The sequence below is a fragment of the Durio zibethinus genome, chromosome 15 (genome assembly GCF_047325235.1).
Source record: "Durio zibethinus cultivar Kanyao isolate XHJ-2024 chromosome 15, ASM4732523v1, whole genome shotgun sequence".
NCBI classification, from domain to species: Eukaryota; Viridiplantae; Streptophyta; class Magnoliopsida; order Malvales; family Malvaceae; genus Durio; species Durio zibethinus.
In genome coordinates, this window is record NC_143176.1 from 12,111,839 (window position 1) to 12,135,789 (window position 23,951).

General features: G+C 30.0%; 1 protein-coding gene across 1 annotated transcript; it reads right to left on the minus strand.

Annotated features, from left to right (window-relative positions):
- Nucleotides 1–13,711: 13,711 nt before the first annotated feature.
- LOC111301980 (uncharacterized) lies at nt 13,712–23,213 on the minus strand. The gene is made up of 5 exons (XM_089744234.1): nt 23,168–23,213; nt 14,613–14,706; nt 14,388–14,471; nt 14,050–14,300; nt 13,712–13,888 (listed from the first exon to the last, which is right to left on the minus strand). The coding sequence occupies exons 1-5, from the start codon at nt 23,211–23,213 to the stop codon at nt 13,770–13,772; spliced, it is 594 nt and encodes a 197-aa protein (XP_089600360.1). The 3' UTR covers nt 13,712–13,769.
- Nucleotides 23,214–23,951: the final 738 nt, after the last annotated feature.

The following is a 23,951-nucleotide window of genomic DNA, read 5'->3' on the forward strand; positions in this document are numbered from 1 at the left end:
TAGGTTAACAATCAATCCTTGTGGAGGTGATACTTTTTTGCTTAATCACTATATTAGTTGTACAGCTTGTATACTTATGGTATTCAAGCAATAGATTCGAGGTGAAAAACATAAAACAATATGTTCACCAAGTATTACTCAATCTAAATAAAACATTTAATGAAAAAAAAATCATATAATCAAATTAATAATTGCAAACAAAGATTATTTATACAATAAGTTAAAACATGTTCAATTATAGTTAAAAAAGCTTTACTTTATTTACCTTAAGGAAAAGTAATTCTCTAGTAATATATGTTGAGTCTTACCATAGATTATAACTTTTTATTCCTTTTGTTAATTGCTTTAAGGCAAAAGACCCTAATTGTATGAAGCAATATGTAAAATATTTTATACTGATGAAATGAGCTTGACATTCACTTTTGATATACTTGTGAGAGCAAGAATAATTTTTATAACAAATAAGACAAAAAGTCTTTTCTAATCATCTATAACTTTGATATTACATAATACTCTTAATTGCCTTAAATGATAGAATTTTTAAAAATTTTCACTTCAACTATTTATTTCTTTTTTATCGTTGCCAAGACCTAACTTCAATTTCTCTCTAGTACATGGCATGCCTAATATTAATTCAACATTTTTATCTTTTAGACAATACTTTCCCGATCACCTTGAAATTGGATTCATAACATTAAATTAATTTATAAGTCATGTATATAAAAAGTATCAAAAGTTGTGCATATAAGATTTATCAATCTCCTAAATCCAATTTCTTGGACTTTATTTTTTTTTTTGTTGAATTTCTATTAACAACATCATTTATAAGCTTGACAAATCTATTTAGATTACACATTTTTTCTCAATTCCACCCTATACTATAATTTCACTAACAACATATTAGATAATGTTAATGATAGATAAAGATGAACAAAAAACTTGATAACAAACTTCTTAACATGTGATTGAGAAATTTTACCTCAAGACCTTGTAAATAAATTCTTCATATAATTTTTATGTCAAATAAACAAATATGCATTTGTCACAAACCAATATATGATAAGCTTTATTCTTTCCATTTTGATAAGATTGGTGTCAACATCTATTCATAAGAGATTCAATGACACCATAACAAATGTTTTTACTAAGGTCCTTAACTTTTAATATTACATCATTCCTTTTTGTTCCTTATAATAACATATATATAATATAAAGTCAATATATAGGGATGCATAGATTTGATCAATTAGGGTTTTAACATTCTAATGAAATGTATACATAGTTATATCTAGATGAATATATCCTATAAGTACAATGTGTATATGTTATAAGTAATATGTATATATAAATAATATGTACATATCTTATAAAAAGACAAACAAATCAAAATTATGATTGATATTATGATAAGATGTATATCCTTATATTTAAATACACATATCTTATAAATACTATGTATATGTCCTGTAAGAAGATAAACATATCAAAATTAAAATTTTTACATTATGATGAGATATACATATACTTATATCTAAATATATATATATATATATATAAAAGATTTAGATATAAGTATATAAGCAAAAATTATAGAGTTAAAATGTTTCCAAAAAGTATTGAAACTCTAATATATGTATATCTCTAATATCTAGTTATTCACAAGCTATAAAATTCACTTCGGCTTATTTATAAGAAAGTAATCCTACATGTTGATATGTTATCTTTTTTATACCCTTATAATTTTCTTAAGAAATGGATGTGTTCTTTTTATCCTATGAATCTTAACTCAATATTAAATAGTAATGGTGTTTGTAATAAGCTCTGACTTTAGGGCGTTTCTAAAAATATACATATTATATAATGTATATAACCTACAAAGATTTTATTTAGCTAAGTAACTAAGAATGATCTCAAAATAAAGAACCATTATAACTGTTTAAACCTAAATCAATGAAAATATTTCAACTAAAACATTAAAGTAAAGTAAATCCAAATAAGATATAAGCAAAAATTATAGAGTTAAAATGTTTCCAAAATTATTGAAACTCTAATATATGTATATCTCTAATATCTAGTTATTCACAAGCTATAAAATTCACTTCGGCTTATTTATAAAAAAGTAATCCTACATGTTGATATGTTATCTTTTTTATAGCCTTATAATTTTCTTAAGAAATGGATGTGTTCTTTTTATCCTATGAATCTTAACTCAATATTAAATAGTGATGGTGTTTGTAATAAGCTCTGACTTTAGGGCGTTTCTAAAAATATAGAAGAGAAAGATGGTTAGAGGTAAAGACAAGATGTATTCCTTATGTTTACATTTCAACATGCAAGTCAACAAGAGTGAAGTTGAAAAGAAAGTAAGAAAGAGAGAAAATATGTTGAATGAACTTGCCTTAATGGTGACTGGATCTTCATATTTATAGGCAAGCTATAAGAGACCATCAGGGGACAATAAGGATAGTACCGAGTTAATATGGCATTGAGCATGTCAGACCAACCTAACATATCAAATTAGCACAAATGATAAAATATCCCTAGTTATCTACTAAAGGCTTTTAAGAGGGAGAAAGACCACTATACTCTTTTGACTATCAAATGCCCCTAAAACTCTATCCTCTACCAAGCAATCTAAGTATCAGATTGCTGAATGTATGATCAAAGCCCTTAATGTAAGGCGAATTGATAAAAGGAGATAACCTAAAAGTTTGATTCTTTGAAGTTGAAGTCATAAAATGAGGCCAATATTATAAGGTGACTAGCCTTGAGCTGTGGTCTGATCTTATGGTTGTTTGATCTTGCACGTGTATCTTGAGTTGAGTTTATGGCTGAAGTAAAGGTTGTCGAGGTAATAATTATTTGGAATGATTTGAGGTTAGTGCCGAAGTTTGTTTGGTCATCATAAGACATGTATTTTACTTTAAAAGCTTGGATTTAAGCTTCTAATTTAAACTCTAACAATGAACCAGGCTTTCAATTTTCCCTAGAGAGTCGTCTGATTTACCTAGTCCTACTTGAGATTCATCTAGTTAGGCCAGTTTGATAGCATTAAATAAGGAGAAAGGTAGTTTAAGCGAAAAAATTTAAAGAGGGAAGATGAAAAGACATTTTCCCACCTTTGTTTTGACATATGGCATAGCCTGTGTCGTTCATCTAGTTATGGCATGTCTATACAAAAAGCCATTGGGGCTTCAGTTTTTTACCTGTTTGCTTTCTTTGCTCTCAATCCAATTTGAACTTTTTGATTTCAAAGGCTTTTTAGCCTTTAAAGTTTTTCCCCACATTTTTTTATATGTATTCTTAATCATATCTTCTAGTATGAGTTTTGAAGAGGTTGGGAGTTACTGAGTAGAACCTAGGGAGGTCAACGCAAGTAGCAAGACAACGATCTAATCCCACAAATTATCGGAAGTCATAATTATGAAAAGATGGCCTATTGGTTCAATCGATGTCCAAGAAAGTGTAGTGATGAAATGAAAAGAATGCTCAAGCAAAAAAAAAAAAGAGTTTTAAGTGCAAAAGAGCTGTGTTCTTAGATTGATTTTGACTTATAAAATCCATCACGTTTTTTATCTCTCAGGTCGATCCATCTTTTATGACTAACCTTCTTTTATCCTTGGTTAGTCCTTGTTTTTAGGGTTCAATCTCATTAATTTTGTTCTACATTTGCTCTTCTCTCTATCGATGCTCCCGTGTCATTTCCATTCCACCCTAATCAATTCTTATTTAAATCTTTTCCTCTTTTGAAGGGTCTTAATCTTGTTATTTTCCCTCACAATTAAGTTACTCTTAGCCACCATTCAACCTTGAAATCTTACTCCTATTGAAAGTCAGAGTCTTTTAGTGATGAAGATTATGACAAGAAAGATTTCGAGAAGAAATAAAAAAAAGAAAGTGCCTTTGTTGGAAAAGGTGATGATGAAGAGAGAAATCTTGTACAGTAGGATGAATTGGCCAAGGTCCTTATAGATACTCTCTGTGACCTCAACGTGATCTCTAAAGATGTGATGAGGGAACTAAATGGCAGGGTAAATCTTGAAGACTGTTCTAACATGTGTTCAACTCATCATGTATATGCTTCTGCCATGACTTTCTTTTTTCTCAAAAAAGGTATAGTATAATAATGTCGAATTTCGTAAACCAAATCACTAATAGACTAGAGCCACATCGGCTCTGTGTATTAGGATTTCTTCGTAACAGGTCTAAGGTTTTCATTTCATCATTTATTTGTTTCAATTTTTAATTTTTATAATTTGACTATCACTGAATTCACTTCTAACTTTATACAATACATAGTTGCCTTCATCATTCTTTGTTAACATTTAATAAACATTCTTCTTTTTCTCCCTCTATTCAGGAAGTTTTTTTCTCTTAAAAAACGATAATAGGTGATACTACATAATAGTTAGATCCAATAAGAAATTACTTGTCAATTGCCCGAGCTTAATAAAAAATTAAAAGTTGCTCTTTTTTTGTCTCAAAAAATAAAAAATAAATAAAGACGGTGAGCTCGAGGTCGAGGCTGCTCCTGAGGTTAAGTCTTGAAAAAAAAGGAGTAGACTTGGCATTTTCATAGATGCATCGATGGCTCTTTCCATCCTGAATCTATCAGATTAAGATAAAATTTTAGATTATACCTGTAGGGAGGAAGTCATCATTAATGCCTATGGGCTAACCTCCCCAAAAGTAATAAACAAGATGAAGTATTAGGGTAGGTTTAAGGTAACCTCATAGGATTTTATTTTAACTTGATTTTATCTAACTATTAGTTTAGTTTTGCAAAGATGGCTACAATGATGACTTTGACTTCAGTTTATGTCGGCACGCCTTTAGGCCTAAGAAGGGCAAAAAAAAATTCAATTCAGGGCCCATCTCGCAAAAAAGACAAGGTCATCAACACCTTATTGCACCACTCTCCCACAACCTAAAAAATAAAAGCTAGGGCTAGTCAAAATCTATCCTCAACATCAGCACCAACACCTCCTCTTTTTTTTTACAAAAATGCCATAAGTAGAGGCCTCATCTTTTACTCTAGAGAATCCTGAGGTTAGGGTATTAAGGCCCAGCTCATAGAAGATCTCTACTAACTTTGAGTATACTTTTGCTGATGACTTCATCACCAACTTGATCATAGCTAAGAGATTTAGCAAAGTTATGATCTCTTATCTTGGTAAGCATTGATTAACTTCAGCTTAATTTTATTAGTATTCTTTATTTTGCTAAATTGAGGTCATTTTACATAGTTTAACAAAAATTTCTTACTTAACCCCTAGATAATACTAATGAAGCCTTCCACCACGCTTACCTTGCAATGGCCTACCTACTAATGGTCGAGAAAGACATGGCTACCTTGGCTAAAAAGCATAAAAAAAGCTTGGATCCGCTGTGCAATGTCTGATCTAGCCTAACGTATCCCACAAAAAAAAGCTGAATAGAGGAAAAGAATTGACGAGCTGACAATGAAGTTAAAGGCCATCATAATTGACAAAGCCTCAGCTGACTCAATAAAAGAGCAAACTATGCTCAAACTTAATGACGTTCAGGGTTAGGTAACAAAGGTGAGGTCCTAGCTTGAGATCAGGGAAAAGGGGAAGAAGACCTAAAAAAAAAAGATCATGGAGAAGTTCAAGGCTTCCAATGAGTGCCTTCAGATGAAGAGAAGGTTTGCAATAAGAACATGCTTGGTGCTATCTAGCTAGCCAAGAACGAGGTGCAGTTTAAATTTTTTGCCCTTAACCTTGACTCTTTAATACTAATATCAATAATATCATATCAAAAACTCATATAAATTAGCCTGAAAAAGAGGTGAAAAAGGAAAAAGAGGATGATGATGAGGATATGAAGGCTAAGTTGGAGGTAGCTCTAGGGTTTAAGCATGGGGTGAAAGAGGTCAAGAAGGGTGAGGTTGTTGTTGCTGCCCCTGTTGATGAGGATGTTGCTCTCACTGCTACAATTGTTGATGTCATTAATGCATGATTCTTTTAACTTTTGGTTAAATACTGAATTTAGGATTAAACGTTTGGGTGATTGCTCAATTCATAACTAAACATTTTATTTTATGCGAATAAGGATTAAACATTATCAAGTTGTAATAATATAGGATTTTTTCTAACAGAATTGAGAAAATGTATCACAAACACCTTTAATTTAGGTGAAATATTGAATTACTCAGCACACATGTCATTTTGGCTGATGTAGCAAGTCATTGGTATATTTTTTTGCTAATGTGGCAATATAGATGTCCACATATTCAAGATAATAAAATATTAGTTTAAATTATAATTTTAAAAATTAATTTAATTAATTAACTTCTAAAAAAAATTTTATCTCTCAATCTTTTTCTTGCATTGCCTTTTTCAGAAACTTTTCTACTAATAAACAAATTTGCTTCCTTGCTTGTTTTTTGTAAAAAAAATTGCAATAAAATTTCAATATTTTTCTTTTTTTAAGTTTTCAAACCAACAAAAACTCAATAACTCAACTACTAATAATCTCATTCATAGCAGCTAGATTTGTAAAACCATAAAGGTTCAACCTTGAAATAGAATCATAATGTTCTGAATCAACAAAGATTCCTTTCATCTTCATCTATGGTAGAGTTAGGGTCATTTTATTCTATGTAAGATTTTTTTTTTAATCAAAACCCTAGAAGTAGAAAAATTGGGGAAAGGCTTTTTGGCTTTGGATATTTAACATTATCTATTAGGAAATCAAAGTTTTGGGTGCATTTAGTTGTGAAAAAAATCTTAAGCTTTGCTTGGATTCTTTTTTAAAAGCTTATAAAAAGGAAGATAGGATTGTATTTATGAGATGTCCACTTAAAAGATGGCTCTAATTACTCTAGAATCTTCTACTTGTGGTTTTGCTTTTTAGTTGAGCCTTTTGGGAATCTTTGGCATTTTTTAAAAAAAATTAATTCTGGGTTTTGATTGTTACTTGAAACTATATGTCGATTTTGATCATTAATTGAAATTGTATTTGAGTTTTGAATTGAAATTGTATATGGGTTTTGATTGTTTATTGATTTATATCATTTTGGGTTTTTTTAGGCAAAAAATTCAAAAATAAAGTGAAAGAATATTTAAATATTTTTAAAACTCAAAGAAATTTCACGTCATTTTTATCTGTTAAAATTAATGACGCATGTGTTTCATAGCCATATTTCTATCTAAAATGGTCATTCATTGTTATAGTCGATAACGTTTAATCTTTAGTTCTATAAAATAAAATGTTTAGTCATGAATTGAACAACTAAGCAAACATTTACTCATAAATTGAGCATTTAGCCTTAACTTTTTGTTTTTGATTTTTATAAATTTTTGTTAATGTATGAGGTCAATTCTTTGTAATCACCTTAGGTAAGGATGATCTGTTGACATCATTTTTTGATAACAATTAATCAATACAACTTTTTGTTTAGATTAGTCAAAACTGTAGTTCAGCTCAACTTTATTATCATAATTTTTTCTTTATTTACATAAGTTTAAAAATGATTAATCAAAGAAATTTCATAACTGAATAGAGGATTTATATAATCCTTTAGATTAAATTAACTTGAGAATCCATCAAAGTTCTAGGTCATATTTTTTTAGATTGGTAGGTATAAGCTCATTGAAATTAATTTAATTTTTGTATTCAAGTACAAAATACAAATGTGAGCTCTGTTTTGACCAACCTACTGGTAATAAAACTTTAAATTATCTACGTTCCACGTCTTTAGGATGATGTTGCTATTCAAATCTTGTAGTTTGTAGGTCATATCCTGGATGATCTTTTTAACAACATATGGTTCTTCTCAGGTCAAGGCTAGTTTGCCACCTCAGTTATCAACTCTTGAGGCTTTTACTTTTCTAAATACGAGATCATCCTTCCTGATATGCTTACGTTGGACCCTTTTATTACAATAATTGTTCACTTTTACTGATAAGTCATTATCCATGTTATGGCTATGTCTTTTGTTCTTTAATTAGGTCGAGGTAGACGTTAAACACTTTTTCATTTCCCTTTATTGACCCTAATTTGACTCTTAAGCTCTAAAGGCCAATCTCAATAGGCACCACAGCCTCTATTCCAAATGCCAAATAGAACGGGATTTCATTAATGGTTACCTTTGTGGTTATCCTTAACACCTATATCACTCATGGTAGCTCTTCTTTTTCAAAGCTTCTAATGTTGCCTTGTTTACAGCTTCGACCTACTTAGTAGACTAAAAATGGGTAACCAACGTGAACCTGAGGTCAATGTAAAAGTTTAAACACCATTTCTTAAACCTTGGGCTTTCAAATTGTTTCTCATTGTCTTTTATTATAGATTGAGGTAAACCAAATCTACAGACTTTATTTTTTTACATAAATTTCTCCATTTGGGTCTCTATAGTGGTAGCTAAGGCTTCAACTTTAAGTCATTTCATGAAGTAATCTATTGCCACTAAGACAAATCTCGTCTAACCTATGGCCAAAGTGAATGGTCTGAGGACATCCATTTTTCATTACATGAAAGGCTATGGATTAATGATAAGAGTAAGCTTGGTCAAGGGAAGATGTTACACATGAGTGAATCTCTAACATTTGTCATATCTGTTTACCAGTTTGGTTGCATCCCTTTTGATGGTAAGCTAATAATAGCCTTACCTAAGCACTTTGTAGGCCAATGGTCGAGGTCCAAGGTAACTTTCATATATTCCTTTATGAATTTCTTGTAGGACATAGTTTGCCTCTTTTTCATTAACACATCTTAAGTAAGGCAGGCTAAAAGATCTTTTGAATAATTTTCTTTCAATCATTATGTACCGATGGGCCTTTTTCATCATTGCCTTAGCTCAGATTCTTTCTTTGAGTAGTGCTCTCGTGGCAAGTATGCCTTGATTGACATCATCCAAGTTTTTTTATGTGTGATCTATCCTATGAGCTTATCCTTGATGCTTTTATTTGTTAGCTCTTCTACTAGAAGTTGGTCTAGGCATTTCATTATTATTCTTAAAGCCAACTTAGATAAGGAGTCTGCTAGTGAATTCTCTAACCTCAGTGTCTTCTTTACCTTAGCTTTCTTGAAGCCAACCATTAAGGTCAACATTTTGTCAAGATACTTTCGAATCCTATCTTCCTGAGCTTCTAACTCCTCATTTATTTAATCAAACACCAGTTGGAAGTTACTATATGTGGTTATGTGTTGAACATTCAGCTCGGTTGCTAACTTTAAATCAGCTATCAATGCCTCATATTTCACTTTATTATTGGATGCCCTAAATTTAAATCTCAAGGCATATAGGTACTGTAGCTCTTCCAAGCTTATTAAAATAAGGTCGGCTCCTCTGCTATGGCTCATGGTCAATCTAACAATATAGAGTTTCCAATCATCTTTATCCAAGGTTTTTTTCTTTTCCTTGGATTATCTTTCAGGGTGTACCAAGGTAAGTTTTGTGATAAAGTCTGTTAGTACCTATGATTTTAGAGCCGACCTAGGTAATATGTGTAGGATAAATTTGCTAAGCTCCACCACTCATTTAATTAGCCTTCCCTACATTTCAAGCTTCTATAAGACCCATCTCAGTGGTTGGTCGATTAGTACGTGAATTGTATAAGCTTAAAAATATGACTTAAGTTTTCTGGTCGAGGTGATAACAACATAAGCTAGCTTTTCTATGCCGTTGTAGTTAGTCTCTAGCCCTATCATACTATACTTACAAAATAGATCAATCTTTGCTTCCCTTCTTCTTTTTAGATCAAAATCGAGCGATGGCCTAGTTTACGTTGGCTATGTATAGGTATAAGATCTCACCCTGTCTTGGCTTTAACAAAATAGGTGGAGAGGATAAGAACTCTTTGAGTCTTTCAAAACCTTTTTGGCAATGAAGAGATGTTCTTAAAGATTTTGAAGAAGAGCAGACATTGTTTTACTAATCTAGACATGAATTGACTTAGGGCGGTTATTCTATCAATTAATTATATAAGTTTTTTATCGAGGTTGGTGCCATCATATTTAAGATTGCCTGAACCTTTTCTAGGTTTATCTCTATCCCCTTTTTATTGATCATGTAATCGAAAAACTTACTTAACATGACTCCAAAAGTACATTTGCTCAAGTTAAGCCTCATATTATACTTTTTCAAAGTGTTAAATGTCTCTTTGAGATTTTTTAGGTGTTTGGCCAAGCTTTTGCTCTTAACTATCATGTCATCCATGTATACTTCCATGTTGCGATCGATCTGATTTTTAAACAACTTATTTATCAGCCTTTGGTAAGCCACCCATGCATTATTCAATCCAAAAGGCATTACCTTAAAACAGTAAAGGCCTTTCTCAGTAATAAAATAAATTTTTTTCTTGTCATCCTTGAGTATTTTGATTTGATTGTAACCAAAATATGCATCTATAAAACTAAAGAGGCCATGCTCAGCACTATTTTCTATCAGTTGATCTATATTAGGAAAAAAAAGCTATCTTTTAGGCAGACTTTTTTAGGTCAGTAAAGTCAATGCACATCTTCTATTTTCTATCATGCTTTTTGACTATAACCATATTGGCTATCAATTTAAGATAGTAGACCTCAATAATAAAGTCTGCTCATAATAATTTATTGACTTCCTCCTTGATAACCTATTATCTTTCTAGGGTAAAGATATTTTTCTTTTGCCAAACTGGTTTTACCTAGAGGTTAGTATACAGTCTATGAACTATCATTTCAGTATCAATACCGAGCATATTGGATGGTGTCTAAGCAAATAGGTTGATATTATCTTTCAAGAGTTAAATTAATTAATCTTTATGTTGAGGTTTAGCTTCGATCTATATATGTTTTTCAGAGATGCTGCCATAGAATGAAACTATTACGAGGTCCTTGACTAGCTTAGGTTGGTTTTCATCTAAGTTCGATCTTTGATCAATTATCTCTTTTTGCTCAATTAGGTCGGGCTCATCTTATTGGGCTTCTTTTTTTCCATGTTTTGATTTTCCATTTCTGCCCTGGATAGGCCATTTTTTATATTACCTATAGTTCAATTTAGGTTGGTCTTGTCTTTTTTGTGCCATAAATCTCTTCAGTTGACTTATTCTTATCAGAGTTTCAATCTTATTTTTTAGGTCAAAGTAATCTTCAATGTTATGGCCTATATTTCTGTGAAAGGCATATTTTTTGGTTGGATCTTTCTTTGTATTCTATCGAAGTGACTTTGGCCATCTGAGGTTGTAATTTCTTTCAATTTGCATCAAAATCCTCTCTCATAAGGTATTTAATGTAGTTTAACTTCTTTTTTCACTAGGACTTTTAACCCTATGTCATCTTTTCTCTCGATGGAGGATCGTAGAAATCTTTACCTTTCTTACAACCAAGAAAGAAGGATGAACTTTTCTCACCATGACCTTCAAGGAAGGGGGATAAGCCTCTCTCACCTTGGTTAGTTTTGATTATAGCTTTAGCATTTATGTATTTCTCAACTATCAATAGGACAACGGCTAAAGTTTTAAGTGGTTCTAGCGATAAAGTTAACTTTATGTGCTACTCATTGTCATGAAATCAACTTGTCAGGGCAACTACAGTCGCTATCTATTCTAGGTCTTTAACCTCCAAAGCTTTCACGTTAAAATACATGACATAGCTCTTTAAAGATTTGTTTCAACCTTGGTAGATTGACATCAAACTTAGGATTGTCTTTTTCACTCTTTGACTACTCATAAACCTAGATAAGAAAGAGTAGCTAAGTTTTTTTAACGTAGTGATTAACCTCGATTCTAGGTGATTGTACCAGGATTGAGCTATACCCTTCAGCGTGGTAGCCCCGCGTTTGCACATCAGAGTTTCATTTGCCCCTTGCATCATCATAATAGTCCTATAAAGTTTTAAATGATCAAAAGGATCAAAAGTATCGTTGTATGTTTCGAAGGTCAGCATTTTAAATCCTTTAAGAGGCATGGCTCTGTCAATTACTTCGAATGAAAGATCAGGTCTCCATGAACTTAAGCTCATTTTTGAACACCACCATTTTTGTTTTCAGCTCTTTCTCCATGGCCAACATCCGAGCTTCCAAGTCCTTATTTAGTTGGACTTTAGAGTTTGTTGGTTTGGATTTTTGGGTCATAGCATGTGTTGAGTTGTGGCTGGGGTATTGGCGAGCTGGGATGTTGTGCTCTTCTCCTCTAAAGGTCGATGAGGCTTCTACCTCTTCATAGCTCAGTTGTTAAATTGTGGTTCCTCGACCAAGGGTGATTAAGTCAGGTACTTTCAAAACTTGATGTGGGATTATTGTTTGTAACATCTGCTTGAGAAATTGTATCTGATCAGTCAGAGGTTGGAATTGTTCCATGGTTGGGCCTGTCTGTGGTTGGACTAGTTGGACGAAATGTTGGTTATGATGGATTTATGTTCCAGTTGGGACGATTATCTCTCATTCCTTTAAGGTTCTCTTCATTGGAGACATTGTTTTACTCTCGACTAATGAAAGAAAAGGTCCTTTACCTGGCACAACAAATGTTCGTAACGAGTTTCAATCTCGGGGTGTTCCTAAAAAAATAGAAGAGAAGGGTTGTTAGAGGTAAAGGCAGAGTGTGTTCCCTACATTTGCACTCATACGCACAAGTTAAAAAGGGTGAGGTTGGGAAAAAAGTAAGAATGAGAGAAAAGGTATTGAATGAACCTGCTTTAATGGTGCCTAGACCTTCATATTTATAAGTAAATTATAAAGGACCATTAAGAGACAATAAAGATAGTGTCGAGTTGATATGGACGGACTTGGTTAGCACAAATAATGGAAATATCCCTAATTATCTGTTAAAGGCTTTTAAGAGAAAAAAAATTAGTATATCTTTTTAACCATAAAAAATCCCTAATAGATGGGTTTGTGCATAAATCGTGGGTTTGTGCATAAATCGCAATATGTATATATTCAATGCTCTCACCAATCACAATATCTAATTGCTATATTTAATTTAAAAATTAATCAACCAATTTCTAAAATTTAAAATTTATAATAATAGCAATCGACAGACCTTAAATAGCAGCCAATTAACATGAAATAAAAAAAAATAAGAAAATAAATTTGAGAGTGATAAAAAAGAAAAAGGAGTTATGGCATAATTATACATACTTGGTTTAATAAGTTTAATTAATGAAATCAATCTCAAGCGACGGTTATCGAAATTGGGAGGGAAAGTATTTTGACAAAGTTAATTGAATATGGTCGAACAAAAGAGAAAGGAACTGTAAGGAAAGGAAAGAAAAAGAGAGGCAAGGCAAAGAACTAACGATGACAGAGGGAAGAAAACCACAAAAAAATTTTATTCGTTTTTTAAAGTCAATATTATAAAATCAATTTCCTTGTTATTAATTTTAAATTTTGTCGTTTCCCTTCGAGGAGGGATTAGTTTGCCTTGTAACTCCAAATTGTAAAAATTCCTAATATGTCCTTTTTTTTATTCTCCCAATAATCCAAGAGGTTTTAAAGTTGGAACGGAGCAGTCAAATCGGTTTTCCAGCATGCCTATCGTCGCCGGTTTGTGCCCTGATAGCCATGGCAGATTTATTTATAGCAATTTTCTTTTCCACAAGTTGTTAAAAGCAGAGCAAAGGAATGACACTACATTAAGCCCCAAAATTCCATCTTGTAACTTTTCTTGATAAGTGCTACTTATACTCCAATTTCCTCTTTTCACACTTTATTATTATTAATATTATATTTTTTATTCATTTGAAAGGAAAAAAAAAAAAGAATAAGAATTAGAGAAAGATATCCATAGACATTGAACCCAAATGCTAGTACTTAGAATCTATTAATTTTAACTCCTATATAAAAAAAATATAGCATAATTGAAATCCTTTACCTCTCCAGGAATCCATTTCTTTTTCAACCATATACTTGAATCTCCAGAAACAATCTCCCTTGGCAAGTTATTTCTGTCAGATTCGAAAATCAAAAGAAGCATATGAAGTATTCTAGTGAAACCAATAAATTCTTCAAGCAATAAAAAGGGCTAGCTACTAAACAATCTCTAGAATAGAAAAGATTATTTTTCCCAATGGCTTAGGAATGTATAATAGCTTCTCCATTAACATATCCTAACTGAACATCTGTAGTTGCTTGTCCCTCTGCTTTAGAATTTGAGAATGAGACATCAAAGAGAGCAGGAGGCTCGACCCTGAATGAACTTAGGTTTTGTGTTGATACTACCGCAACAGAAAATTGGTTAACTGCAGTACTAAGGACATTACTGTTGCTGAAGCTAGCTGTGTTCGTAGCGAAGGAAGCTGCTACTGGTTGGTTATGTTGTTGGTTACAAAATGGAAATGTCATGTCATGACTGAAATTAGAGCATACATAATACATGTACATGAAATGGTGCAAATGGTAAAAGCTTGAAACTTACAGGCATTGGCTGATGGAACATTTTTTTTTTTTTTTTGCAAATACACTTGAGGATTGGGCAGAATTTGAGAAAGAAATTGGTTGCCCAGAGGCATTATTTGAATCTACAGAGGGCCTGAGAAAATATTCTTTGCAAGGTTAACAAAATCCTGAGGGTTAAACTTAGAATCAGGGAAGAAGTTGACTTCAAATTGGATAAAACAAATCGAGGAATGACACTACCAAACAAAATTTAAATTATCGGAGTCATTCTTACCCCAATGAGAATCCTGTATTAAGTGAAGCTCCCAACTGACTAAAACTGGAGACTGAAGGAAGGAAACTATTTTGAGGAGTGGCACTATTTTGAGCTGTTGGAGGAAATTAAGTTGTAATTGTTGATAGTTTAGAATGAGGTGCATTTCATATTAGATAAAAAGATTTAATTATTGATGAATTAAATTAATTTTATATTAATTTTATTCATATTTTAAATAATTATGTTTGAATAGAAATAATTATCATATGACATCATAATTATTTGAATATAAATATATTATTATTCATAAAAGTTATAATTATAGAACAGATCATAATTATCTGATAGAGGTTTATATCTTTTCATTCATTATAAATAAATTTTTTAGTATAAGTATTTTTATTGCTTATGATTAGAGAGTTTGAGGTTTTATTGTATCATAAAGGCATAATTGCTTTTAAAAAAGTGTTCTTCATGCCTCAAAGTCAAAATTCTTTTCTATTATTTTTTTCTCTTATTTATATTTTCTAATAATTTAAAGACAATTATGAGGAATTTATATTTCGCATGAGGAAGATATAAGGAAAATAAATTGGCATGATTTGGAGATTGATTAAGGTGTCAAAGGATTAATGTTTCTATATACCAAAATGTTAATTTTCATAAAGATCTTCATTAGAGGTATGCATTTTATTTTTTGCATAATTACTGGTAAAAAAATTAATTAAATGAGATAAATACATTAACAATTTATTTCATTAATGTGTAGAGTCAACATATAATATGTAAAATATTGATTATATTACATAAGTTTATACATATATTGAAATTGAATCCACAATTGGGTTTAATGAATTATATTATATTTATTTGAAAAATTGATGTTTATAAAAGCTGGGATGAGAAATAGCCTAAAAACATAAAAAAAAAAAGATATGAATTGATTTATGACCAAAAAAATTATAACTTATTATCAAATAACGAATTAATTGGGTTCTAATGGAATGACTGATTGTTTAATTGTCATATCTTAATTATATATAATATAGGCAAATTGTTCGATAGTTTGTATAAAAACAATCAAAAATAGGTAAAGAAATTTATCATGAGAAATTAGATGTAAGTAGAGAATATAAGTAGAAAATAAGATTTGACTACAAAATTAGTTTTATTATTAAATCATGGTGCCAAAATTGAGATAATAAGTTGAGTCAAGCTATTTGTATAGTTTTATCTTTGTTGGTCATTTATAAATTAAATGTTAATATATATATTTTTAATTTATTATTAGTTCAAATTTTGACTAATGTTCAATTTTCATGAAAACCAATTAAAATTAAATTGATGTATGTGAATAATTATTATTAAGATATAGTATTTCATGGATTAATTGGTAGATAATAAACCAAATAATTATTATTATTAGAAACATGACCAGTGTGACATGTGTTTTGCCTACTGATGTATTACACTAGAAGTAATTGTACAAAATAAAATTTTATTATGAACAATCAGAAAATGAAAATCATAAATAGTCATCAAAGAGTTAATCGATGGTTACAAAAAAACATTATTGCTTTTTTCATATGGGATATTGATTAAATGAAACGGCATCTCATTAAAAATATTGATGCATTTGTCAGTTCCTAGCATTTTGAAAGATGCTCATCAATGTTTAATTAGCTATGTTTATAAATTATAAGAAAAACATGCAAATTCAAAATTCCAAAGGCACCAATACATACATGTGTTTAATTCTATTTTGTGATGGCATCGAGAACATTGGTACAGTTTGCCATATATTATAAAAATGAACTAAATAGGATGGAATTTTCTTTCTTATACATATAAGAAAAATATGGACTATAGAGATAGAGAGCCATCATCCAATTAATTCATTATTGATTAAAGATAATGAAGATATTTTTGCTTCTTACACAAAAAAATGGCTTTTTGTAGGCTGTTAAAATGAAAAGTGAACAAGTTTATGAGGTTTTCAATAGTTTCATGACAATGGCAATGATGTGGCTAGTTATACATCATATTAACATATGGGCTTAGATAATAATATTAGTTTGAAAAAGTCGTAAGCCTTAAAGTTAGCCAATCAATGATTTAACTAATCCAAATTCATAATGAATTTTTGCATGAAATATGAGTAGAACTCATATAATAATTATTGTTTATACTATTTTATGAAAATAATTCTTTAGATTCATATTTCATGATTTGCGTTGATATGGTGATCTAGATATGAATATATTGGTCACAAAATGATTGTAAAAGTATTTGAAATTGGAGTTAAATATACTATGGACCGTATTGTACATAGGCATATTGGTCTTATGAGTAAAGTTTGAATTTATTATATATCCGAAAATGTTACGATCAATTAAAAGTGATAAATAATAGAGATATATAGAATGCACCATAGTGAAGAAATCAAATTCTCATAAAATTTTGAAATCAAGTTTAGAGGTTTCAATAGTCATGAACTTAGAATTGGCCATTAGGTAATCAATATATTCATTGAAAACTCATGATAATATTTGAGATAGTTGATTTTTACTAAAAGCTATCATTATAAATAAGATAACTTTAATAGCCAATTCTACATGATTTGTAGGTATGATGTAGATTATTATGGTTGGCTTAGAATAGCCATAAGCCAAAATGGATACCACAATTTTAATCACGTTGTGGTGATTTTTTGTTCTGTATATGGTCTAATTCATGTATTGTATAAATGATTTATCATCTATGATTTTATATAGTGAAATTTTCAAAGTATATTTACTTTGGAAGCCATAAATAATTCAAAGATCTTGTGACTATAAAAACTTTTACAACAGCAAAAAAGAATGCTATTTAATCCATTTGGGTGATGAAAATGATTTTATTTATGGTAATAAAAATTATTAATAGTATCCATGATGAAATATATTCATATAAGTATTTATGAATTAACATAAAAAATCTTAAAAGGAGACTATAGAAGCATTATTATATATAAAATCTGCTTATTGATGTAAACTCTTATATTGAGTTAAAATATAAAAGTTTTGAAATTTTTATAGAAAAAGTGAAAGATATTTGCTAATTATCTTTCACTAAGGATGGATTTGGAGGCCTCTACCTAAAAAAATACCTAATAGTGAAGAGAAAAATGAAATGGCAACTTTGATTAAGTATATATAATATTTTGAATAATTGAATGAAACATTCTTTAATAAAAGAATACATACTTGCAAATAGTGGGGGTGATAAGAATCAAAAGAAATAAAAAATGCCACCATAGTATTATATGATTATAGTATAATTTTATTAGCAAATTATCCAATCTAATAAGTTTAGACACTTATTAAAGTAAAATCATAAAAAGGTTCTTAAAAATCTTAAAAGGACTAAAATGGTTTGGTTTAATCATTGAGTTTATCCGATTATACTAGAAGTATAATTGTTTAAAATATGTATAAAGCATAAAAATAAAATGGTTGAAATTAATGAATATAGAGTTGTGACCACAACCAAAATTAACTATTTCTTAAAATGATATGAATGAGGCAACAATGTCTGAAGCATATAAATAATATACAAAGTGAAAAGTTGGACATATTAATTTGAAGTGATTATATTAGATATTCAATCTCAAGTGGGGGTAATTACCATAAAAAAAAATTGAATTCAAAGATATTTGGTTAGTAGTACTACAAGTAGAATAGATTTAAACCTTTATTATTAGACACCAATAATGGGAACTCGACTTTGAATTAGTAACCTCTAATTATAAAGTTTAATGAAATAAAATAAGTTATTGTTATGTGTCTGTTAAACATTAGTAAAATTCATTCAAATTTTAAAAATTAGTGTCATCCATTGCATGGAAAGGATAAGTTTTTATACTTTTAATGAAGTTTTAAATGTCTAAAGCAATCGAGATATAATGAAAACTCTACGTATAAAAATATAAACGTAATGCCACTTCAACAAGAAGAATTGGAGTCTCTTTTGTAAATATTTATGAATAAGATAAGCACATGGCCATAACAATGCTAAAGGTGGTTATAAACCTTTGACAAAAGAATAAATAAGTATGTGTGTTATATATTCAATTCTAATACTAAGAGTTGAGATTTAATTTACGGACATCATCAACTTCGTTAGAATTCTAAGATATATATGCTAATTGAATGTTATGAAGAGATACTTTCTTATTTTTATAGTATTTATTTGTGTGAAAGATAAAAATATATTCCAAACTAGTGGGGATCGGTGGTAGTTTAAAATGTGGTGCATCCCACATTGGATAAAAAATTTTAATTATTGATGAATAAAATTAATTTTTGTATTAATTTTATTCATATTTTAAATAATTATGTTTGAACATAAATAATTATCATATGATAAATTGTTATAATTATTTGAATATAAATAGATTATTATTTATAAGTGTCACGATTATCAAAAAATTATATTCATTTGAATAAAAGTTTATGTTTGTTCATTCATTATAAATAACTTTTTCAGTGTGACCATTTTCATTGCTTTAGATTGAAGAGTTTAAAATTTTATTGTATCCTAAAAACGTAATTACTTTTAAAAAATATTTTTTTCATCTCAAAATTAAAATCAAAATCAAAATCAAAATTATTTATTATTATTTTATTTATTTTTTCTAACAGCAGCCGCACTGGGAAATAAGATTTATAGGGCCAGAATAGAGCCAGCAGGCCCTGTATAGGGATTACGAAGAAAGTTTTCAAACTCAATTATCTTTGAATTGAGTAAATTCCTCTCTGTCAACCTGTGAAGGGATTTTGTGCGACTAGTAAGTTTCGGTCACTAATTACTGTTACAAACTTTGATAGCAACATCATTTTCATAACAATGTTTAAAATTGGTGAAAGACAAAAACAAGGAGTTCTTTGTGGAGCAAAAATATGGTGATAACTATTTACAGAAATGTTTGGTATGAAGATCAAAACAAAGTAGTTCCAAAGACGAGACATGAGAGCAGTTCATTTATTTCTACAGTAAATTTGTGTTATATGCACATTTTTCAGTTTAGCAGATTAGCCTTAGGAAATTCTCGTAGGGGCAGAAAAGGAATTCTATTACGAAATTCTCCGATCTATCTGTCTATATGGGCGTGGCTGCATGTGTGTATCTAGGGTAAAAGTACATTCTATTGAAAAAAAAAAAAAAAAAGAAACTTTAGATTTAACAAGCAAATCCCTAGTTCCTAGGGTTTAAGCCCGATATTACATGGTATTCCAAATATCTTGGCAAGAAATTCAAGGAAACGACATCAGCAACTGCTTTTGGCCTTCGTTCGACTGTTCTCTGGATCCTTGAGCCTTTTTATTGTAGTTTTCTTCCTTTGGCGTTAACCAGAAAAATTTTCAGTCGAGTCATATACATACTAACTCCAATTATATAAATATGACACATTTATTCATTATATTATTAAAGAAACTTTTACGTTAAATCCAAAAGTTATATTTATATTATTTCCTCATTTTGATTTAAAAAAAAAAAAGGAAGTACAATGAGATTTTATCTTACACATATGATATATCGTCCTTGATTTGTACAAGTTGGGATGTTTGGTTACATTTTGTTTCTGAAAACAAAAATTAATTGTGTTTTGATGCAATAATAATTAATATTTTTGAAAGAATAAAAATTATTTGTAATAATAAAATGAAGAATTTTATATGGAAAAATTATATCTATCTATACATGCATTATACATGTATATAACTTGAAATGATATAGAATAATTATATTTGAATGTATGTCGCATATTACATTTTAATCAAATATGCTCATGTTCGACCCTTTTCAGAGTAATACGAAAATAGACTTTTTTTTATATGTTACCAATTATCATTATAAATAAATGAAATTTTATTTATGTGAACCCCTCCTTTTAGGATTTTTTTTAGCGGGGTCAATTTTAAAAAACTTCCAAAAAATGTTACCATTTTTTTATATAAAAATAAAATTATAGACTGTTGTGAGGTCAATTGACCCCACTCAACTCCATATGTCTATATATGTCAAAGTAATTCCAAAGTAAGAATTAAGATTGAAATTTGCAAGCAACACATGCAAATATAATAGGGTGACCGTGCAGATAAGATTAACTTGCAAACATAAATCTGGCCCCTTACAATTGATTGCAAGCTTAACCCTTGCTTCATATCACCATAAGCCGCCCCCCCCCCCCCCCCCCCCCCCCCAAATTCTTCGCAGGTGACATCACCAATGACGTCACAAGGGCAACTAAAAACAAAAAAACTGAAAGTTTAGACCACGGTTTAATTCCCTGTATTCATTCGAATAGACAAAGTCTATCTACCACCTGACAGCCTATGGTTAGAAAAAATGGGTCAAGGCTGCCCTAGCCAATGAGTTCAGAATGGTTTTAACATCAGCAGATTTTCTAAACCAAACATATTTTAATGTTCTCAATTTGGAACAAGAGAATCAACATATGAATATAATTTAACAAAATTGAAGTTTTGGAGGATGCTATTATTTTTGAGCAGCCTAAAACACCTTAACTAAAAATCATTCTTTCTATCCGGTGTTTGTCCGGATATTTTAACCTTAAAATTTAAAAAAATTCATGGCAACAAATATGGTAAAGGTTGTGAATCCTTTCACAGGCTTGTAGATCATATTGTTAGATAAAAAGTTTTAATCCAATCAAACATCAAAGTTAGTAAAAATGAAATCAAATAATCAATTAATCAAATACACAAGAGATAATAATTTAATGTAATTCGATTTAACTAACTTATATCTATGGAAGAGAAATAAGATTTACTAGTTATAAAAAATTACAAATATATAAATCAAATCAAACACTCATAATTAATACCCATAGACCCTTTCAATATCTTCTAATCTTATGGAGTATTCTCAATCCAAATAAATACATACCCATATGTACCCATTCATCATATCTATATGGACCATTTCAATCTTTTTAGTCCACTCACAAACATATAAATATACACACCCATAAGACGTAAATCTCTAGTACTCATATGAGGTGTCTATCCCATAAAATCCTATAACTTTCTTATATCTTTTTCTCATACCTAACTTTATAGAGACTTCACCTATTTATAAGCATACAAACTTGCCTATTAAGAATCTCTTTTCTCTTAAAATTCTTTTTTTTGTAAGTTTTATTGTCCATCAAACAATATTTAGCCAATCCTAAACAAATATGTTATGGGATTTGAGTTATTATTCCCACCAATCTCCACCTTGATTCAAATTTTATCAAATCATTTATCTTCATGCTAGACATAATTGGCTCCACCTACAATGAAAGTATCACAATCATCTTTTCTTATGTGTCTTCACATTTCAGGCAAACCGATATTTAAAACATGAACTCAAACTTTTTTCTTGAGTTGAGCTCCTCTGGACTTGCCTTTTCCTATGACTCGAACATTTAGCTCTTCTCACGTTTCAAACCTTTAGCTCTGATACCACTTGTTAGGTAAAAAGCCTTAATCCAATCAAACATCAAAGTAAGTAGAAACGAAATCAAATAATCAATCAATCAAGCATATAAGAGATAACAATTTAACGTAGTTCAATCCAACCGACCTATGTCCATTGATAAGAAATAAGATCCACTAGTTGTAGAGAATTACAAACATATAAATCAAATCAAACACTCATAATTAATACCCATAGATCATCTCAATCTCTTCTAGTCCTATAGAGTATTCTCAACCCAAATAAGTACATACTCATATGTACCCATTCATCATACCTATATGGATCCTTTCAATCTTCTCTAGTCCACTCACAAATATACAAACATACATACCTAGAAGACTTAAATCCTCAGTACTCATATGAGATGTCTATCTCATAAAACCCTATAACTTTCTTACATCTTTTTCTCATATCTAACATTATAGAGACTTCACCTATTTATAAGCATACAAACTTGCCTATTAAGAATCTTTTTCCTTTTAGAATTCTTCTTCTGTAAGTTAAACTTGTCCATTAAAAATATTTTTTCTTTTAGTATTCTTTTTCTACAAGTCTTATTGTCCATCAAATAATATCTAGCTAATCCCAAATAAATCTATTATGATATTTGAGTCATTATTCCTAATACGTATAAATAGTAAACATATTATTTGTGCCAAGTTTCAAAATAAGGATATTCTTGAAATGACAAAAGATTAGAAGAAAGCATTAGATGTGAAGATAAAAAGTGTTCCCTATATTTGCATTTCAATGTATAAGTAAAAAATCAAGACAAGAGATGTCAAAAAAAGAGAAAATAAGAGATCAAGACAAGATGGAATCTGAAATGATAATGCTTGAATGCCTATATTTATAAATGAGAGGTAGTGGACCAATAGTAGGCAATAATGATGTGGCCAAGCTAAGGTGGCACTGAATGTGTCAAGCCGACCTAACATGTTAGATTAGCACAAATGTTCAAAATACCTTTAATTATTTGTTAGGGGCCCCTAATAAAGAAAAAGATTATTATACCCTTTGGACCACTAACTACCCCCAACACATACCTTTTCCAATGGCTATAGCATGTAAGCATCCAAAGGGATCTCTCATGCTCAAAATCTTCAACAATAATACGTTTGGAGTGTTGGGATTTGCTTTGAATCTTTTCATCCCATATTAAAAATTGAGTGAAGTTATAAGAGTTAAGAGTTTATCTTGTATCCCACATCGAGAGTTTAGTAAAGGTATAAGGGGTTTCACCCTTACAAATAAGATGTTTTGATTTTGGTTTGATAATTCTAGATAGTTAAATGCCAAAAGAATAGTTAAGTGAGTAGGCTGTTAAAAGGATATAATTAAATTTTGGGTTAAGTTTTGAATAATAGTTTTTGGTGACTTTTCTCATTCTAAAAATCTCACAATTATAAAGATTTATTTGTTAGTAGATTGGGTTTAGAATATACTATTTTGAATTAGGTTTAAACAAATATATTTGTGTTTTTTTTAAATTTGTTCTATTGGATGCTATACGTGCATATTAATTACTTAAAATGCAGAATTCGAGATTCATGCATTTTTTGCATGCATGAATTTTACAATACTCAAGGAATGAAGACACAAAAATTATTTTGAAGCTACACAGCAGCCAAGAGAAATGATATAACCAATCGTCACTACTCACTTAAGATTTGTTGCTTGGGGCTAATTATCAAGCTGCTGCAATGAAAGGGCACCACTACTGGTAGAAGATCGAGTGCATGTATTATGAAAAAAAAGAGTAAATTACAATACAATAAGCAAAAAAGATAAAATTAGGATACATTTTAACAGAAGCAAAGGATATCCAGA